Source organism: Halichoerus grypus, chromosome 1 (genome assembly GCF_964656455.1).
Source record: "Halichoerus grypus chromosome 1, mHalGry1.hap1.1, whole genome shotgun sequence".
NCBI lineage: Eukaryota > Metazoa > Chordata > Mammalia > Carnivora > Phocidae > Halichoerus > Halichoerus grypus.
In genome coordinates this window covers 100,998,383-101,018,044 of record NC_135712.1, presented here as the reverse complement: position 1 = coordinate 101,018,044, position 19,662 = coordinate 100,998,383, and the positions used below count along the sequence as shown (strand labels likewise).

The window sequence follows — 19,662 nt, the reverse complement described above, 5'->3', positions numbered from 1 at the left end:
GGGCTTCTTGCTCCTCTGACCTCAGCTCCTCTGACCTCATGCCCTTGCGTCTTTTAATCCATGCGGTTCTGTTTCCTAACCTGTCGGTGACCCCATCCCATCATTTTTCGTTTGCTCCCATTGTCCTCCCACGGGCTCCAATGTGCCACGTATTTCTGGGCCCGGAGGGTCCCCGCCCTGGATTTGCTTCCTTGCTTTGCCACTAGCAGCTGAAGGACCTTGAACAAGAAATGCGTCTTTTCCAAGTTCCACGTCCCTTACCTGTAACTGGGAGACCTTAATATCTACTCCAACATGTAAAATGGGTTCACTATGGAGAAGACCCTTAATAAATGTTCATTTTACCCCGCTGTTTTAAGATCAGTTGCCCCAATGGATTATAAGAAAAGATAAGTTTAGGGGCATCTGGGTGGCTCAGTCGTTAAGCGTCTGCCTTCGGCTCAGGTCATGATCCCAGGGTCCTGGGATCGAGCCCCGCATCAGGCTCCCTGCTCCGCGGAAAGCCTGCTTCTCCCTCTCCCGCTCCCCATGCTTGTGTTCCCTGTCTTGCTGTCTCTCTCTCTGATAAAGAAATAAATAAAATCTTAAAAAAAAAAAAAAAAGACAAGTCTGGGGACAAGTGTGGATGGAAGCACCTAGATAGTTGGTGCAATATGAGGAAAAAGCAAATCTGGGGGTGACTGTCTTATTTACAAAATTAAGCCTAAGTTTATTTTGCAAAAATCAACAAGTCCAGGTTCAGATCTGGTTTATCTTCAAAACACATGTTTTTGGTTTTGTTTTGTTTTTTTTAACAAACATGCATGTTAATTTGGCATGCCAAACATCTTTCTCTCTAGCCTTCCTTGGAAATGTTTTTTCCATAACACAAACATGGGTGCAAATACTGTCCAAAAACTATTTACATTTTGACCCTCAGAATTACGAACCTTACTATTTATTGAAAGGAAAGACAAACTGTAAGGTTTGGTCTTTGGCATTCACATTTGATTCAGCAGTACAATTAAAAACTTCTATTTGTTTTAAGATAAACACTTTGAAGGAAATTTAATAAATCTTGTTTTTGCTCTGCAAAAGAGCCACTGTACCAAAGCATTTAACTGGAGCTGTCGAGTTCCTGCTGGTAGAATATTACTTCCAGCCTATTTATTAGCTTTCCTTCCTGTAGCCCAATACGTGCTTCCCCCCACCCTCCTCTACTGAGTGAAATCACAGAAAGAAAGCAATTTCTTTTCTCTTTTTCCCCCCGGCATCATGCAAGGCAAGGCAGCATCACAAGTCATGATATCTGAATTTACTTTGATTATATTTTGTTCCTTACACTTAATATTTTTTGTATTATAATACTTACTGGGTTATCTAAAATCAACATTGTTGATTTTAAACTCTTATAAAGCCAGACTTTTAGAGGCGTTTGAAATCATTCATGAACCATTCTGAAAAGAGATAATTGCCTCCCGCCTATTCTTTTGCACTTGAAGTAAAAGAATTTTAGGTATCAGCAGTTTGCTAGAAAATAAGACTTTAGGGGGCCCATATAATTTATTCACATCTTTTTATATGTGTAAACAAGGATAGGATACTCTTGACAGGAGCTTATGAATAAATTTTTTTTTTAAAAATATACCCTTTAGTACAGAATAAATATCAAGGGACCATTTTAAACATGATTCTGGTAGGTCTCTTATGAGCCTACTTTTCAGAAAAATTTTATATGAAATTTCCTGATTAAAAAAAAATCTAAAGTTGTAGATTTAAGTTGAAAGAATATGGTTGGTACGTGAGGCAAGGTGTATGCATTATATGGACTGATGCACCATGTAGCATGTACAAAAAAACCTAAAAGACATCTATCCCACACTGCAGGCAAGATATAAGAGTGCATAGACAAGAGAGTTTTTCAGATCAGACAATGAAAGAAGACACATATTCACGTAAACTGCTAAGTTGTAAGCAACATATACATAGGCAAAGCTGATTCACAGAATGCAAACAGGATCAATTAGAAATTGTACTGTGATAGCCACACATTTTGGAGAAAAATTCCCAAGCCAGACGAATGTGGATTGGGATAAAAACATAGGCGGTATACACCACCATAGCAAAAATGGTCAGTAAGATGGTATTGAACATGGATTGCTCCCAGGGCTCCAAGACAGCACAGCAGCTAATGATTTGGTATTGATAGTAGAGCCAGGAGAAATAGTCCTTCACACGCTTGAAATCCATTGTTGGCTCCTTCAAGCTGCAGAAAGTCTGTCCTGTTAACAGATTAGAAGAAAAATAAAATGAGGAACCAAACACAGAATCTCCTTAGATTTTCATGATCTTAGCATGTTAAAACCTTTAAAAGAATGTCAGTGATCATTGGATGGATTATTTATATGAATATTATATTAGAAATAATTCCCAGTATATTAATCATAGGAGCTCATAATATTGCCACTATGGATAATAATTACTACCAGGATTAATGGCAGCAATATTATTAATAATAGTAATAGTTATCTAAAAATGATAATTGCTAGTGGATAATCTAGTGAAAATACCTAAAAATCAAGGCTAACCACATTTTCTTTAGCTATGTATGCAAAGAGTGAGAAGTGTGAATATTCTATTTCCTACAACACGTATTCTGGAAGAAGATTTAAAGAATGGTGTGCAGAAAAGAGTTAATACAGCAAGCCTGAGGCTGCTATATTTACAAGGGTCTGCTTGCAAGTTTTTGGCCCTTGGCCGGCACCTGGGAACTTGCTTTCGGAATGTTCTCTCTATTCCCTAATGGATAAGGATGATTCGCTATGCCTAAACTGTGCAAACACTGTAATTTTCGGTGAACACCTGCTTTATTCTGGAAGTCTGAATTTTGATAATTGTTAGACAAAGGATGTCCACAGAACCAGCCCCAATTAAAACCCTGGTGCCGAGTCTCTAATGAGCTTCTCTGGGCAGAAGTATTGCATATGTATCACTGCACTTTTTGCTAGTGGAGAAAGAAGCACACTTGGTCTGTCCACTCATGGGAGGCAGAAAGCATCGGAAGCCTGTAAGGAGATGTTTTCCAATTCCACCTGTATCTTTCTTCCTTGCTGATCCTGTTGTACATCCTTTCACTGTGATAGTCCCTAGCTGTAAGTATAAACATATATTGAGTTTTGTGAGTCTTTCTAGTGAGTCACTGACTATGTGGGCGGTCTTGGGGACCTCCAAAGCACATGGAAGCCCAAAGTTGGGTGATCATTTGGTTTTTGGGTAAAGAAATTATGAAAACCATATAAAAATGTTTTGTTGGTCCCCAGATAGGATCACACTTACAACCACATGCATGTAAAACTTCCTAGAAAGAAGGGCATCTATTATTTCTTAAAAAGATTCTTGGGAAGATTCTGTAAACTCCCATAGACACTATGGGAATATAAGCTGACCCTTGTGCCTCTTCTGCTTATTCCTAAGAATATAATGGTGCCACATCATCTAAGTCCACTTTGCTTACATTTACTATTCAAATCACAGTTAAAGTTTTTGAAGATAATTTCTACCTTCTGACCTAAACACGTCTCTCTTTTCTTTGATTCTCTGAGTAAAATAAGATGTTTTTGCTCCATAAGACTAAGGACTCCTCAGGCTATGGGGAGACTTTCATGATCCTAAAGCCCTCCACAAAGATGGTCATAAGTAAATATGTGCTGAATGAATGAGTGAATGGATGAAGAGTAACCAACTTAAAAAAAAATAATTATAGATCACTCATAGTCCCAACCTAAGTAGGATATGGTTAGCTACTGTTGACTTTCAACAGCTTGGCTTTGATAAGTAACTATTTCTGATGAGGGTAATTTCCACAAAAACTCAAAATACAAAGTCTTTGTTGCGATTATCTGTAATAATGGCCAGGATAATCCAAACAAGTAGATGGTACAAACTGAAGTCATTGTGCTTTCTTATGAAAAGAAAAGTCAGCCTCCCATCTGTCCTAGAAGCCAGAGCGGGAACTAAGTAATTGGATTGAAATGCCTTGTCCTGGTTGGTGGACCTTGGTTAAGAAGTCACTTCCAACATTCTTTTTCATTCCTAGCTCTGGCTGCAGAGAAAGAGCAAAGGCCAATACAGTTTGGTCTCAGAGGAAATGAATGACAAAAGTGGTCATTTCAGTGAGCAATATTATCCAAGCAACCCACATTTTCCACTGATAGGCCAAAATGGAGAAAATTAGGAGGTATCACTATTTGAGCTTTTAGGCTGTCCTGCTAGACAACTGTATATTTCAAACTAAACTTACTTGTTTAAAGATCTCATTTACGGCTACCCATATTTGCTTCCTCTTCATTACCTAGATATGGTTCAGGGTGACACTGGGTAACTGTTCGGGAGTGTGAGAAAACATTCATCAGGTATCACGTCCAGGCTGTACTAGGCAAAGGTGGGAGACCGATGGCTCAGACAGGCACAGACCCTCCCCTTAGGAAGCTTCATCCAGTTGAGGAGAAAGGTAGCAATCAAGTGGTATACACAAATATGTATATCAACTACATTATGCCCTTAACGAAAAGAGCAGCATATGAGAGGCTATGGGAAACCCGATCCAGTCTTAGCAAGTTTTGGAGGAAGAGATGCTTGGGATAAGATCCAAAGGATGACTATAAGTCATACAGATAACACGGGTAGTCAGGTGGGGAGAATGGCCAAGAGAGGGATCAACTTATGTTTGTGCAAAAGTCAGAGGTGGGAAGAGGTTTGACAGATGTTTGCGGGGGTCAGGGAACGGAGCCGTAGACACCTGGGGATGGAGAGTGGGAGTAGGAGAAAACTGAAGAGAAGGGGGTGGCCAGAGTTAGGCCAACCACAACAGGACCTACTTGGATAAGCTAAGTATTTTGTCTTTATCCTATGAGTGAGGGGGGCTGTGGTGGGTTTGAGACAATAAGGCATTAAGCTCATATGGACACGTGGCCTTCTCTGCATTCTAAAGCCAAGATGAAAGGATTTTCAAGACCAGTCATTTCAGAAAATCTATACCTCTGCTGTCCCAAGGGTGTTACTCATTCAGAATCAACCTCCTACCGAAAATCTACTTAAAATATTCTTAATACTCTTTTCACTTTCATAAATGAGATAAATGACTCATTTAGAAATATCATTGACTTTTTCTCTATACACTTTAGCTTTTAAAAATACACACAACAAATTGCCTGGCCATAGCTTTCTCTTCTATTTTTATCTTTTTTCTTTTTTAGTAGTCTCTACCCCAATGTTGGGTATAGATTTCTCTTCTAAAATTAAATTTCTTGCTTGAGCAGCCCCGATGGCCACCTCGACTGCAGTCTTGTGAGAGACCGTGAGCCAGAGGCACGCAGCTAAGTTGTGCCCAGATTCCTGAGCCACAGAAACCGTGAGACAGTCAATGTTCATTGTTTTCAACCGTAAAAACCAATCAATCAAACAGACAAACAGTAGATCTGAAGCACACCAACGTGCATTCACCAGAGGGGGATACCTGGTAAGACTTTGACGTATACTGCTAACAATTTAAAGAATCAAGGTTTTAAAAGTTTTTCTTGCCAGTTTTCCCGGCCCCTGTGTCACTTCCCAGGCCCCTGTGTCACTTCCCAGTTCTCTCAGGAGCCAGCTAGGACATGTGAAAATGCTTGTACCACCCCATCTCACTTCTGTCTCCTGAAGCCTAAAAGTCAACAAAAGGCATTGATTTCTCCCCTCACTTTGATTCTTTTTTCCCCTTATTGATGAAAAGCAATTTTAAAGATGGTTTATTTGTTCCTTAGCTGGAAAGGTAACTATACAAATTAGTCACGGGGCAGAAAAGTACAGCATAAGAAATATCGTCAATAATAACTGTAGTAACTTTGTATGGTGACTACACTTACCGTGCTGAGCACTGGTGAGTGTGTTGAATCACTGTGTTGTACACCTGAAAGTAATATAAGATTGCATGTCAACTACACTTTAGTTAAAAAAAAATTACTAATGCAGCCGGGAAAAAAAGGAAATAGAATTATAGTACATTCTAGAACCTACGTGCATTTTTACGGAATAAAAGAGGATAGTGTTTTATAAAACATTAAAAAAAAAGAAAAGGTGAGAAGAGAGAGTTGGTTATTATTGGTAAACCATCTGTTACAATCTATTGTTAGAAAAACACTATATTTAGTTTCTAGATTTGCTTAGGTAATATATTTCTACTTCCTTTTGAGCCCATTTTAAAATTTCCTATGGGAATACATCCAAGATTAAAAAAAAAAGTATTTAAGATGAGTAATGTGGGTAGAAGAATTCACTCATACATTAACAAATGCAATTTGAGTACTACTGTGTGATTTCTTCTGAAAAGTGATGGCTTCAGAAGGAATCTGTCCCCAAAATGGCAGTGTAGACAGGAGATACTCTTATAGGCAGCATGCTGGACCATGTAACAAACACGTCAGGTCAGGACTGAACACCATGGGGATAGGACATGGAAAGATGCTAAGAAGGAAACTAGGAGACTAGGCTGAATTTGGGGAAACAAGATGGTAGAAATGCCATGAAAGGAATTACCCATAGGTAACTTAGAACTGGATGAGAGCAAACATCTTAACGTCTTAATTTCTCACAATGAAATGTGGAATTCGTTTGCCCACTTCCTTAAAGACCTAATGCCCTATCCCGGCAAAGCTAAACAAAGGACTTAAAATGGTAACTTTACTCAAGCACACAACACATCTCCTTGTTTTTAGTTGTGTGCTTTTGAAAGGTGATTTCCATACATGGAAATGAGGGAGGCAGTAGTTTGTTGCCTTCAAAAAAAAAAACTTCCCTCTAAACTTGATGATTTTTAAACCCTTCCTAGATCTTTAAGGAAGTTGTGCTTTTGTTTAGGGGCGTCATTGCTTAAGCAGATAGTGATATGTCTTCGGGGGCCTAGATGGGTATGACTGACAGCTGAAGCTGAGTGATGGGTACACCCTTGGGTGAACTGGGAGGGCTGGGAGCCCCTGTGGAACAAAAAGCAATTGAAGCTCCAGGTAAGAAGTAGGGGGTAAAGCAAAGGGCAGCAGCTTTACCTGGAGAAATGGACTGTGAAGCCTAAGGAAAGGCTTTCTCTGGGCCATTGTTTTAAAAAACATGAGGACCAGTGTAGGACCACATTCTAAGGTGCCTAATGGATTTGATTTATCAGAGTTTCTCTAGTAATAATAACAACAAAAGAATTTATATTTTCAAAGGATCTCCTATAGTTTGAAAAGTGCTTTTTTTTGCATTTGCATAATGCAGAGTATGGGTTTGGGAATAAAGATAGATGTTGGTTCAAGTCCTGACTCCTCCACATACTGGCTGTGTGACCTTGGTCCAGTTACTTAATTGTTCTGGGTCTCAATTTCCTCACCTGTAAAATGGAGACAATAATCCCTACTGTTTAGGGTTGCTGGAAGGATTAGCAGAAATGCAAGCAAAACATCAATTCAAAGATTTGCATATGGAGGAAGGACATAGATAGGAAGATAGAATCTAACTGGAGAAAGCCTTCCCTTCTTCCCTCCCACCCTTCCTTTTATTTACTGAAAATAATTATTGACATGCTGGTAATTGCACTAGAAACTGGAGATTCTATGGTGACAGTCATCATTGCCCTTGAGGATTATAATTCAACTGAGTATATTCCACCAATCTACATTAGAGATAATATTTACCATATATAACAGGTAGCTAAAGTGAAATGTTAATGACTGGATGGACTGTAGAGTTCCCCTAGACCAAATTACTCATTTTAAAGAAAAGGACCAAGTCTATGGGGCTGACATCAAATTGATATTAAACTGGTTGACATTGAAATTGGTTTGTCAAACCAAATTGAAGTGACTGGACCAGGTAGAGAACACCCGGTATCTTGGCAGTTGACACTGGATGAATGAAGTGAAAATTCCAGTGAAGGTTTTCTGTGGTCTTAAAAGACTTAAAGTTGAGCAAGGACAATGGACTCAGGTGTGTAGGATATCTGGAAGACCTCAGCCCCTACCCTCTGTTTCCCCAGACTCTTTCCTGAATTCCTACCCTTCAGATGCTCCTCTGACCAAATGAGGATCTGGATGCCTATTTATTGCAAATGTTACTGGGAACTAGCAAAAATTAAGGTTCTTGTTAGTGATGCACATCTTAGCATGGCTTTACCCATGCTACGATATGCAAAATAATAAATTGTTTTGTTATTATTATTGGAGAAACTCTGATAATTGGCTTTACCCATGGCTTGACCCAACTTGGTAAAGCAGAGTTTTACCAAGCAGAGGGGAGGAAGTGGGAGAAGGATTATTAGAGTCCTGGGAGACTCAGGAAGAGACTGAATCCTGAAGGGAATCCAGCGAATGAACAAGGACACTGGGGCCCTGGAAAATAGTAAGGGCTTGGAAGTCCCCTAAGAAGTTATCTTATAACTGATTGGAGAGTAAGTGACTATTTTTTATTTCTGAATGTCACTGCCCTTTTATCAACAGGTGATGATTTTTTTCCCCCTCACTCGATTTGTGTACAGTGAGGAAGGAGATAAAGTTGCACCTCTTCTCCCAGAATGAATGGAGAGGACCTGGGACTTATGACCCACATTACTCAGGGGCAGGACTTTGTTCTGGTCTGTATGGACAAGAAAGAATACATAGAGCAACAAGAAAACCCCATGTGTTCCCATGGACCCATGTGTATGAGTCATGAAACGAGAGCATTGCGAAGGGAACGTGCAGGGAAGGAATGAAAAAGAGAGGCTGGGCTTGCTCAGGAAGTTCTGTGTTGTTGTTTTCTGTCCATGAGAACAGGAGTGGCACGAGGTTAGGCAACTGCAATGAGGGGGAAGCAACAGGTGGTTTGGCAGGCTGGAATTGACTTTGTGGACATTGCAGAGGCTTGATCTTGCAGCCCTCCTCCACCTAAAGAAGGTACTCCAAATTACCGGATTTTCTCAGTGTGGGATCTCCCTTTCTAAACATTAGCTAAAAATGAATCTTCCCTCTTGTGGGGAAAAAAACCCTAACACATGTTGGGTTTTGGGTTAAATTTTGGGTTAAATTTACTTCTAAAATGTCAGAATCTGGGGCTGAGGAGAAAAGTCAGAAAGATCTGCAATGATTTTGAGTTAATTCCTTTCCAACTTATTTAGAACTTTGCGTCAGTCACTTAGCTTTTCTGTGTGTGTGTGTGTGTGTGTGTGTGTGTGCGTGCGCGCTTCATATTTGGAACCTGAAAATCTGAGATGTGAAAAAAGTGTCCTGCCTGCTGCAGAGAGAGATGCTGTATCTAAAAAGAGACCGTGTCTGTACTCAGAAGTAGCTTTCTTTGGAAAGAAGTCAGTACTTTTTACTCAGGTTCAAGCCTCCCTTTGATTAAGTAATTCATTTTTATTTTTCTTAAAGATGTTATTTATTTATTTGTCAGAGTGAGAGAGCACAAACAGGGGAAGCAGCAGGCAGAGGGAGAAGCAGGCTCCCTGCTGAGCAAGGAGCCTGATGTGGGACTAGATCCCAGGACCCTGGGATCATGACCTGAGCCGAAGGCAGACACTTAACTGACTGAGTCACCCAGGGGTCCCTAAGTAATTCATTTTTAAAAGGAGCAGAGTGATTTCCTCCCAAAGAGTACTGTTTGACAAGGGGGATAAAAAAGTAAATTTAAAGTGGAGAAGACTGATTAGCACTACCTCAGCCAGTGGATCAAGGCCAAGATCAATAGCGATAAATGATGTTGATGGTATGTATCCATGATATCATGGCATGAAAATGGCATTTTACCTCTGTGGTCTTCCCCTAAATAACCCACAACCTCAGTGTAATCATGAGAAAAAACATCAGACAAAATTCCAACAGTGCAGCATCCTGCAAAATACCTGATCAGTACTCTTTAAAACTCTCAAGGTCATCAGAAGCAAGCAAAATGTGAAAACCTGTCACAGCTCAAAGGAGCCAATGGAAACATGACAACTAGATGTAATGTGTTATCCTGGATGGAATCCTGGAATAGAAAAAAAGGATATTAGGTAAAAGCAAAGGAAATATGAGTAAAGTATTGGCTTTACTTAATAGCATATCAACATTGGCTCATTAATTGTAATACTAATGTAAGGTCTTAATAGGAGAAACTGAGTGCAGGGTATGTGGAAACTCTCTGTACTATCTTCTCAATTTTTCTGTAAGTCTAAAGCTGTTCTAAACAATAAAGTCTATTAATTTTTTGAAAGCAAAATAATAATTAGGAAAGTCTTGAAAGGTCCAGAGTTATCCCTATTCTAAACTCCAATGAACTAAACTCTGCTCTTCTGGGAACATCTTGCTAATAACTCTGAACATAGTTAAATAATACCCTTTCATAAAGGAATGGCTTTCAAACATTTTTAAACAGAATAGAGAGGGAAAGTACATTTGCATTGTGATCCAGAGTACACACACACACACACACACACACACACACACACACACACAGCTCTCACAGTATTACTCTACAGTGCATGCTACTTTCTTTTCTATTCTGTTCTTTTTGATTTAATTCTACTGCATTCTATGTTATTCTCTTTGGTCATTAAAAAATATCCCAGTTGTGAGCTACACCAATTATAACCTACAGTTGGAAACACCCTGCTTTAAGGCTTAACTCAAGTGCCAGCTTCTCTAAGATGCCTCTGCACTGGCCAATATGGCAGCCACTAGTCACATGGGGCAATTTAAATATTTAGTGCTCAGTAGCCACATGCAGCTCATGGCTACCATATTGGACAGCATGGATACAGAACATTTCTGTTATGGCAGCAAATTTTATTGGGCAGTGCTGTGGATTCTCTCCATATCTTGCTTGGACTAATGAAATAGCCTACAAACTTATCTCCTTTCACCTTACAATCTTCCATCCTGATGCTGGAATTAACTTCCTAAAATCACAGATTCATTTCTTTGCTTGAAACCCTTCAATGGCTCTCCATTTCCTATGATATGAAATATTCCTTTAAGGCCCCTCACGATTTCATTTTTCTACCTCTCCAGCAGCATCTCTGAACTCTCCCGCTAAATTCCATTCACTCTTAAGCTTCCATGCTTTTGTTCATCTTTTTTTTTTTCTAGAAATGTTCCTGTGCCCTTTCTCTTCTAGATAAAATCCTGTTCACTTTCAAGACCTAGCTCCTATCTTCTCTCTTCTACGAAACATTTTCAGGAAACTACCCTTCCTGAGGAAAATATATTGCTTTTGTTTATGTGTTTTAATTGGAACAACATTTCAGCACTTATACCGTATTATAATTAGCCATGTAAAGTTTCTTCACTAGACTAGGAGGTCTTTGAGAACTGGGAATATGCCCCAGTCATCTCTTTATCCCCAGTGCCTGGAATGTGGGATACTTGCATGCTGGCTGGTGAGCTGGTTGGCTAGCTGGCTGGCTGGCTGACTGAACTGTAAGTGGGGTGAGGGCAGGGAACACACTTGTACTTATTTAATATTTCCATGGCACAGTGTGGGCTACATAAAAGGTACTTATGAATTCTCATTGTCTGCTTTCAGGCAATGAGTTTTAGGCAGATTGTTTTTTGCAAATTCAGTACAATCTGTCTTTTTGTAGGAAGGAAAGAAGCTGGTACTAAATTTTTTTCAATGTAACACATGCTTTTTTTTTCTCATACTGTTTAAAGTTCATGGACTCTGTGGGGAATAAAAAAACAAACACTTGTGAAGTGGTTTTAAAGCCCATTAAAATGGCTTTTACAAGTGCTTACTCTAGGTGAGTAATAATTTAAGATTGGTAGGTAGAAAAATTGTTCTAATAGAGAAAAATCCCAGGATGGGAACATCTGGAGACCTTAATTGTATTGTAGCTTACTCTTTTCTATTCATTCATCCATTCATGCATTTTGCTTCATATTCCTGAATAAGTTCCAAAATCTTCTGGGTCCCAGCCTCTTTATGTAAAATGAAGATAATCATAACTGCCTCCAAGTGTCTCAGTGATGCGGTAGGGAATGTAGGGGTAGGTTGTGAGCTCTTTAGAAGTCATAGTCATGGTCCTAGTAGTGTTTGTTTCTTGTGGATTGGTACAACTTTAAACTGCAAGATTTTTCCTAAGTTAATAGAGTCAAAGAGTCTTTGTCAAATAACGGTTACCTATAACGGAGTGCTGTGTATATTTTATAGGAAAAAAACCCTCAACCCTTATTTGTGTTCGCTAGTTGAATTGTCTAGTAATGTTTTTGAAAAAATAAAACAACACATGTATATAGCGATTACCACAAACCACTACTTGAAAGGCATTGCAATCTCTAAGCACATTTTCAAATGTGTCTTGGGCAGGGCAACCACATACCTTTGTGTGAGCTGTGCCCTGCGCAACCTTACGTAATAGTTCTTGTCTTGGGGACCTAATTGCAAGTTGCTGCTTTACGTGAACACAGTTTGATTCACAAAGATACAAAGTTCCTATGATTAATGGCAAAACTTCATATTGTGTCTATGTCAGAATCAGGCATAATAGCAGTTTATTGGTTTCCCACTTTCCAGATATCTTGCTCTAAGTTTTCTGTGGATGACTCCAGTGTTTTTTTGTGCCTCACAGAAAGTTCCATCCTTGCTTCACATTTTCCTGTGAATTTCCGTACATCTTAGAATACTCTCCAGCCATCCTTTGGCAACCAATGCCTCATGCTGATACCCGGGTTAATATTAGCAGTCAGACGAGAAGTGATGGATTTGAATAATTCTAGGCTCCTCGGAGAGGAAGAAACAAACAATTGTAAGTCAAAGCATGTTACTGCTTTGGGCAACTAAGTTACTCTAAATTGTCTAATCCTGTACTTAGAAATGAGTTACTGAAATAATGTACTAAAAGGAAAAACTCTCACCAACAATTTAGCCAAGTTGTTGTTGGTACAGTGTTGGTTTGAATTATATGCAAGAGCAGAGTGTCTTTGTGGCTATCTGAACTGACCTGATTGCCTCCAATTGTCATTGACACTAACAAAAGCAGAACAAGAGAAAACATGTATTTCCAGCCCAACTATTTATTGAGACTGCTGGGCAACATGGCATGTGTTGAATAACTGTAATTTCAAAGTAATCCTTATTGTTTGGCATATTCTGACAGATTCCAGAGGGATTTATGAATTAAAGACTTCTGCCCAGGAAAGAAAATTTGGAATTTGACTTTAACAGAAAATTTCATAATAGTTTAAGAAATACTAAGTTCACATTAGATCAGTCTCTATGTTGTGTAGCTATCAAAAAGAAGATAAATATTTTGAAACTAAAAAAGAGCAGTAAGTACATTCGTGTTGAGTAGATGTTATGAATAGGAAGAGAAATTTGTAACAAGTGGGATGATATATTTTGTGTTGTTCCTGGTGTCCTTTCATTTACTCATATAGAAAAGAGCCAAGTTCCCCTGTTTATTTCTGCCCAAATTGGAGTGGAGAGTAGAATTTCTGAGCCAAGCTTTTAGCTAGAATGTCATTTCTTAGGATAAACCTCTTTATTACTATTTTTTAAAAATTTTTTATTAACATATAATGTATTATTTGTTTCAGGGGTACAGGTCTGTGATTCAACAGTCTTACACAATTCACAGCGCTCACCATAGCACATACCCTCCCCAATGTCCATCACCCAGCCACCCCATCCCTCCCAACCCCCACCACTCCAGCAACCCTCAGTTTGTTTCCTGAGATTAAGAGTCTTTATTACTATTTTATTAAAGAAGAAGAAACCGGGGCGCCTGGGTGGCTCAGTCGTTAAGCATCTGCCTTCGGCTCAGGTCCTAATCTCACGGTCCTGGGATCGAGCTCCACATTGGGCTCCCTGCTCAGCGCAGAGTCTACTTCTCCCTCTCCTTTTCCCCTCCCCCTACTCGTGCTTGCTCTCTCTCTCTTAAATAAATAAATGAAATCTTAAATAAAACAATCTGAACAATATATATTTTTTGTTATTAAAAGTCATTGAGATTCTCAATTTGTAGTGGGGCATGACTAGCTGAGCAAAATTACATAGATGTACCATCCAAAGCTGAGTAAATAAATAACCCCAAATGTCTTCAAATAATAATTCTGAGGTCCCAGTGGGGTTCCCTTTCTCTTGACTTTTAGGATACAAGAGGAAAATCAGGAACTGCCAAACTACAAATAACCTTCTGAGAGGAGGGATGACATGTTTACGTGTATTCCTGGCATCAGTGAAAGTCAGTATACAGAATACATACAGTACTTGGGGGAATTGTAAATTCTATGATATGCTTATTTGGTTTTGACAGTGATGTGAAAAATGGGGTTTATAAGACCCTGGTACCCAGAGCACTTAAAAAGAAGTAAGAGTGGAAAAGTGGTTAAATTGTCTGGCCGAAACTTTTCTACTGTCATTACAGAGCCCTTTCTAGGCAACTGTATTCCATGTACATCATAACAGTTCTGCTTTGTGTTTTCTTCCCCAGCTCTTGGCCATCAAACCCACAATTTTTTTTTTTTTTTAAGATTTTATTTATTTGACAGAGAGAGACACAACGAGAGAGGGAACACAAGCAATGGGAGTGGGAGAGGGAGAAGCAGGCTTCCCACGGAGTAGCGAGCCCGATGTGGGGCTCGATGTGGGGCTTGATCCCAGGACCCTGGGACCATGACCTGAGCTGAAGGCAGACACTTAACAACTGAGCCACCCAGGCACCCCAAACCCACAATTCGGTAAAGGAACTATGTGCTTACTGTTTGTTTCTAAGGACTCTGTTTTCTTAGGAGCTAGAATTCTGACCATGAAAAATTAAACCTTTATCTCATCCTATCTATTGTGATTATATTTGATATGTGTTCAGAAACAGAAAACTTATTTCTAAGAAACAATCTGAGGCCGAAGAAGGTGAGTTACTGCAACACTGATCTGTCACAATCATACCTGCTGAGCACTTGCTCCCAGAGTTCTGTCAATGGAAATCTGTTTGATAGGCAGGCAGCTGGTCAATCAAGACACTTCCAATAGTATGTCCTAACAGTAGTTTTCTTTGCAAATTTATTTTTTTGATAACATTGAATATTTGCTCATAAAACTTTTTTGTTTTTGTTTATTATCTGTCCTTCCTCCTCTTTCTCATTCTTCTGGTTTGTTTTTTACTTCTTATTACACTGTTTGGAATGCTTCCGGTGATGAGTTCAGTGTTTTTCTTATTTTGGTGACAACAACACTGAACTCTCATAGGCGTGATTTTTGTGACAGTAGTAATACGGTCTGTTGCTTTTTCACTGCCCTCAACTGAGCTGCTTCTGTGTCTCAGTTATTATTGCTTTTAGGCAAATGACTAGAAATCTAGGCTGACTCCAAGGGTCATGGAGATAGACATAGCATTGTTGAGATGTTTTCTCTGTCAACCCTCAGATCTGGGGGCATTTCCCTACGGGGTTGGTTGGCATTCTAGGTCAGCTAGTTTCTGGCATAGGGAATTTAGGAGTAAGAGGAGGAGGGGGGAAAGGAAAGACAGGTGTTTATAGAGTTATGTCAAAACAGGTTGTTGCTTTTAGGCAATTAAATTACTCTAAATCTTATGATTTTGTACTTAAAATTGAGTTACTTAAATGATATACTAAAAGAAAAAAGTCTCATTGACCATTTAGCCAAGTGGATTTTTCATTCTCCTGGTAAGAACTGTGTAGACATATTATTACTGGCTTCATTCTCTTTCACCTGCTCCCAAGTGCATGGCTACCTTGCATGATTCTAGTGAAAAGTGGACAAGTGCTAAGCTCGAGGCCTGTTCTTTTAAATGGGTAACAATTGTTTGTTTACCAAGAATTTTATTGATTTTCAAGTAAATGTGAGAAGGCTAATGGCAACTGGGTATATTAAGAAAAATATTTTCAGCTGGCAGATTTTATAACCAATTTAACTATAGGTGTAAATTGGGTGAGATAAAATGTTCTTTTCCCTCTTGGAATAAATGTGGGCTTGTTGGTCAAGAATACCAGAGGGAATCTCCCAAGACATAAGCATATTTAAATTAAGATTTCATAGTAGGTTGAATGGTGGATCCCAAAGAGATATGTCCACATCTTGGACCTTGTGAATGTGGCCTTATTTGGGAAAAGGGTCTTTGTAGCTATAATTAAGTTATGAATCCCAGCAGAGGAGGTGCAGAGGAAAAATTCCCCGTAAAGCCTTTGGAGGGAATGTGGTCCAGCTAACACATTGATTTCAGACTTCTAGCCTCCAGAGCTATCAGAGAATACATTTGTTTTGTTTTAAGCCATCCATGTTGTCATAGTTTGTTACACCAGCCCTAGAAAACAAATTCAGATCTCTTTAAAAACACTAGAATTTTGGGATGCCTGGGTGGCTCAGTCGGTTGAGCCTCTACGTTCGGCTCAGGTCATGATCTCAGGGTCCTGGGATCTAGTCCGTATCAGGCTCCTTGCTCAGCGAGGAGCCTGCTTCTCCCTCTGCCTGCAGCTCCCCCTGCTTGTGCTCGCTCTCGCTCTCTCTCACAAATAGATGAATAAAATCTTTTTAAAAAACCCAAAAAACATGAGGGGCGCCTGGGTGGCTCAGTCGTTAAGTGTCTGCCTTCAGCTCAGGTCATGATCCCAGGGTCCTGGGATCGAGCCCTGCACTGGGCTCCCTGCTTGGCGGGAAGCCTGCTTCTCCCTCCCCCACTCCCCCTGCTTGTGTTCCCTCTCTCGCTGTGTCTCTCTCTGTCAAATAAATAAATAAAATCCTTAAAAAAATAAAAAATACAGAAAAAACATCAGACTTTTATAATGTGAAATTCTCTTCAGAGAACAGAAAAAACGTTTATTAAGTACCACTGTGGCAGGCACTGGCTAGATGCTTAACTTAAGTGACTTCTATTTTAAGGATGAAAAAACTGGGGGCAAAAGTTTCACAGTGACCGAATGTGGAGCTGGGTGAGAATCTCACCGAGAGACTGGGTGTGGTGAGTAGTGATGAGCTCTGGCCCTGGATCACATCTGGGTTTAACCCTGGCCAAGTGACTCAACCGCTCTGACTCAGTTTCCTCAAGTGGGAATTAGGAATCATAACAGAACTTCATTCATAAGATTTCTGGGAAGATTAAAAAGTGTAAGGTATTTACAATAATACATATGAAGAGCTAAATGAATATTAACTATTATGATTACTACATAGTGTTTTATATACTACATTACTTACACTGCACACTCTATTAATATTACTAATCATTGCCTTAGCTATGAATACCAGGTATAGATTAAAGGAGCATGAGCTCATCTTTAAGACAAGGCATCTGAACTTTATCTGTTATTCAATTAGAGGCCACTTTTAGAGATATTCTTCTTTAGTATGTTTATTCAATTCTGGTGTGGCTGTCATCAAGGAGATAAAAAATACATCATTTTAAAGACGAGAAAACTAGGGGCACCTGGGTGGCTCAGTGGGGCGCCTGGGTGGCTCAGTTGTTAAGCGTCTGCCTTCGGCTCAGGTCATGATCCCAGGGTCCTGGGATGGAGCCCCACATCCGGCTCCCTGCTCTGCGGGAAGCTTGCTTCTCCCTCTCCCCCCCGCCCCCCCGCTTGTGTTCCTGCTCTCACTATCTCTCTCTCTCTCTCTCTGTCAGATAAATAAATAAAATCTTTAAAAAAATAAATAAAGACAAGAAAACTGAAGTGCATTAACTTTTTGCACTTTGCTTATTGCCAAAAGCCAAAGCGGAAACAACAGTGGGATTCGGTCCTAGGATTCTCTCACTCCGAGCGTCGTTTCTATCGCCACACTGGCCCTCCTATGAGACTGCTGCACAAATGCTAAGTGTCCCATGAGTGGTTTTGAATTAGTAAAATCAGGCCTCGTTATCAATAACTTTAAAGTAATATAGGAGCTTCCCAAACTATTTTAAAATGAAGACATTTTTGCCAACCATTTCAGAACCATAAATCTCTTAAAACATTGTGGCAAAGGGAAGGATTAAGAAACAATCAATTTAGAAGATAAATCTATTTCTTTTTGCCTCCACCCCTACTCTTTTCCCCATTTCCCATAGATTTCATCAAAGCGGTCAGGCAATTAGTGGTAATCTAGGTTTTTTTTTTTTCATTTTACTTCCTTTTCTTACTTTCTTAAAAATAAAAGAAACAGAACGAAAATGAAGGTCCTATTATAAGCACGAATCATCCTCACTTTCACTGCTAACATTTTTGAAAGAAAAATGTTTTCATTTTATCATATTTCTCAATTTGTCCCATCCAGTTAATTAAATACTTATTAAAACATTTAGTACTCTCTTGAATCAAAGGTCTTCCAAGATAAGATGCCACTACATTTAAATAAAAGATGAAGGATGCTGAAACAGAAGATGCCTTTAACCAGCAGACCCATAAATAAGAAAGGAGCTGGCATTATGCAGTCCTGACCCTGGCACTCGTACTGGGCTTGGTCAGAGGTTCTTAACCTGCGGGCCAAGCACTCGGTGGTGGTGCACATCTAGAAACCCCTTGAGATGTTAGCAAATTTTGCATAAACCTTTTTCTGCACACACTTCAAAGGAGCCTGTGATGTCTGTAAGCTAAGCTGTTTCAAGGCCTCATTGCTAAAGCTAATTGCCACATTTTATTCCTTTGTATCATCTTAAATGTCATTATAATATCAAGGATATAATGTTTGTTGGTTGCTTAAGTGAGAACCAGAAGACCCATGTTGTTGAAGATGTCATCTTGTCATCAAAAGGGTCAGATTTCTAAAAGTGAGACTCCATGATATAATCAGAAGAATTTACCTGCCGAGGAGGGTCCAGAGCCGGGTTCTTGTCCTTGTGCCTCTGTGGAATGATCCTGTGTGGGTTACTCCTCTTCTCTGGGTTGCTGTTTCTTCATCTGTGAAATAAAGATTTGAATTAACCCAAAGTTGCCTTCAAACTTCAAAACAATTCTGTTGCATGTAAAAGATTATGCATTCTCTTAAATGGATATCTCCCACAAAATTCTAGAATGTATTACAAAAACAAGGTATGACAAGCTAGCCATATTTTTAAAATTGTTTTCAGAGAAAGTTACAGTTTGAAAACATGCCATTGGCTTAGTCACTTCCGAATGTCCCTGGGGGACTGTGAGGTGCCACCCTACCGTCTATAGCAGGGTTGAGGGGACGCCCCAAGTGGGACAGAGACAAGGCTAAGGGTCTTGCACCTCATTTCTATCAGAACAGCCGGCTTTTAATCTGCTTTATATGGTGGGTTTTACGTGAGATTTTGTTTGTAGAAAATGTTGTGGTTTTTTTTTTTTTTTTTTTGAAAATGTTTTTTGATTTTAATTAGTCTCTTTTGATATCCATGGTGGGGAGAAAAAGGAAAAAGAGATTAGGTTAATCTTTTTTTAATCTGTTTAAAAATCTGTTTTTGAAAAGGCACTGGAAACAGAAGCCCTAAGGCTTTTTCCTATTTTGACATTTATTAGCTGTGTCACATTAGGCAAGTCAGATAGTCTTTCTGAATTTTTGTCCTCACATATAATGATAATAGTATCTGATTAACAGGGTGGTTGTAAGAATCAAATGAAATGTTTGTGCAAGTGCTTCGTAATTGGTAAAGCATCAAGTCAGGGAGTGGGTCTTTAGTGGTGAGGCCCACAGGTCTGCATTTTGTCCTGACCATGGTAGCATTTTTGTCCATCTGAATTAAATCATAGAAATTATGCATGATCAAATTTA

General features: G+C 39.4%; 1 protein-coding gene across 4 annotated transcripts in view; it reads right to left on the bottom strand.

Annotated features, from left to right (window-relative positions):
• Positions 1-1,287: 1,287 nt before the first annotated feature.
• The window catches only part of SPTSSB (serine palmitoyltransferase small subunit B), a 30,980-nt gene continuing 12,605 nt past the window's right edge, over positions 1,288-19,662 (bottom strand). Inside the window, exons 2-5 of one of the 4 annotated variants that reach the window (XM_078069606.1) lie at positions 18,734-18,830; positions 9,866-9,990; positions 5,883-5,926; positions 1,288-2,261 (exon numbers count right to left, since the gene is read on the bottom strand). In XM_078069606.1, the coding sequence (XP_077925732.1) occupies positions 1,999-2,229 (231 nt within the window). In that variant the 5' untranslated portion in view covers positions 2,230-2,261; positions 5,883-5,926; positions 9,866-9,990; positions 18,734-18,830 and the 3' untranslated portion in view covers positions 1,288-1,998. The remainder of the gene's footprint in view (positions 2,262-5,882; positions 5,927-9,865; positions 9,991-18,733; positions 18,831-19,662) is intronic. The other 3 variants (XM_078069609.1, XM_078069612.1, XM_078069616.1) reach the window with 3 other exon arrangements.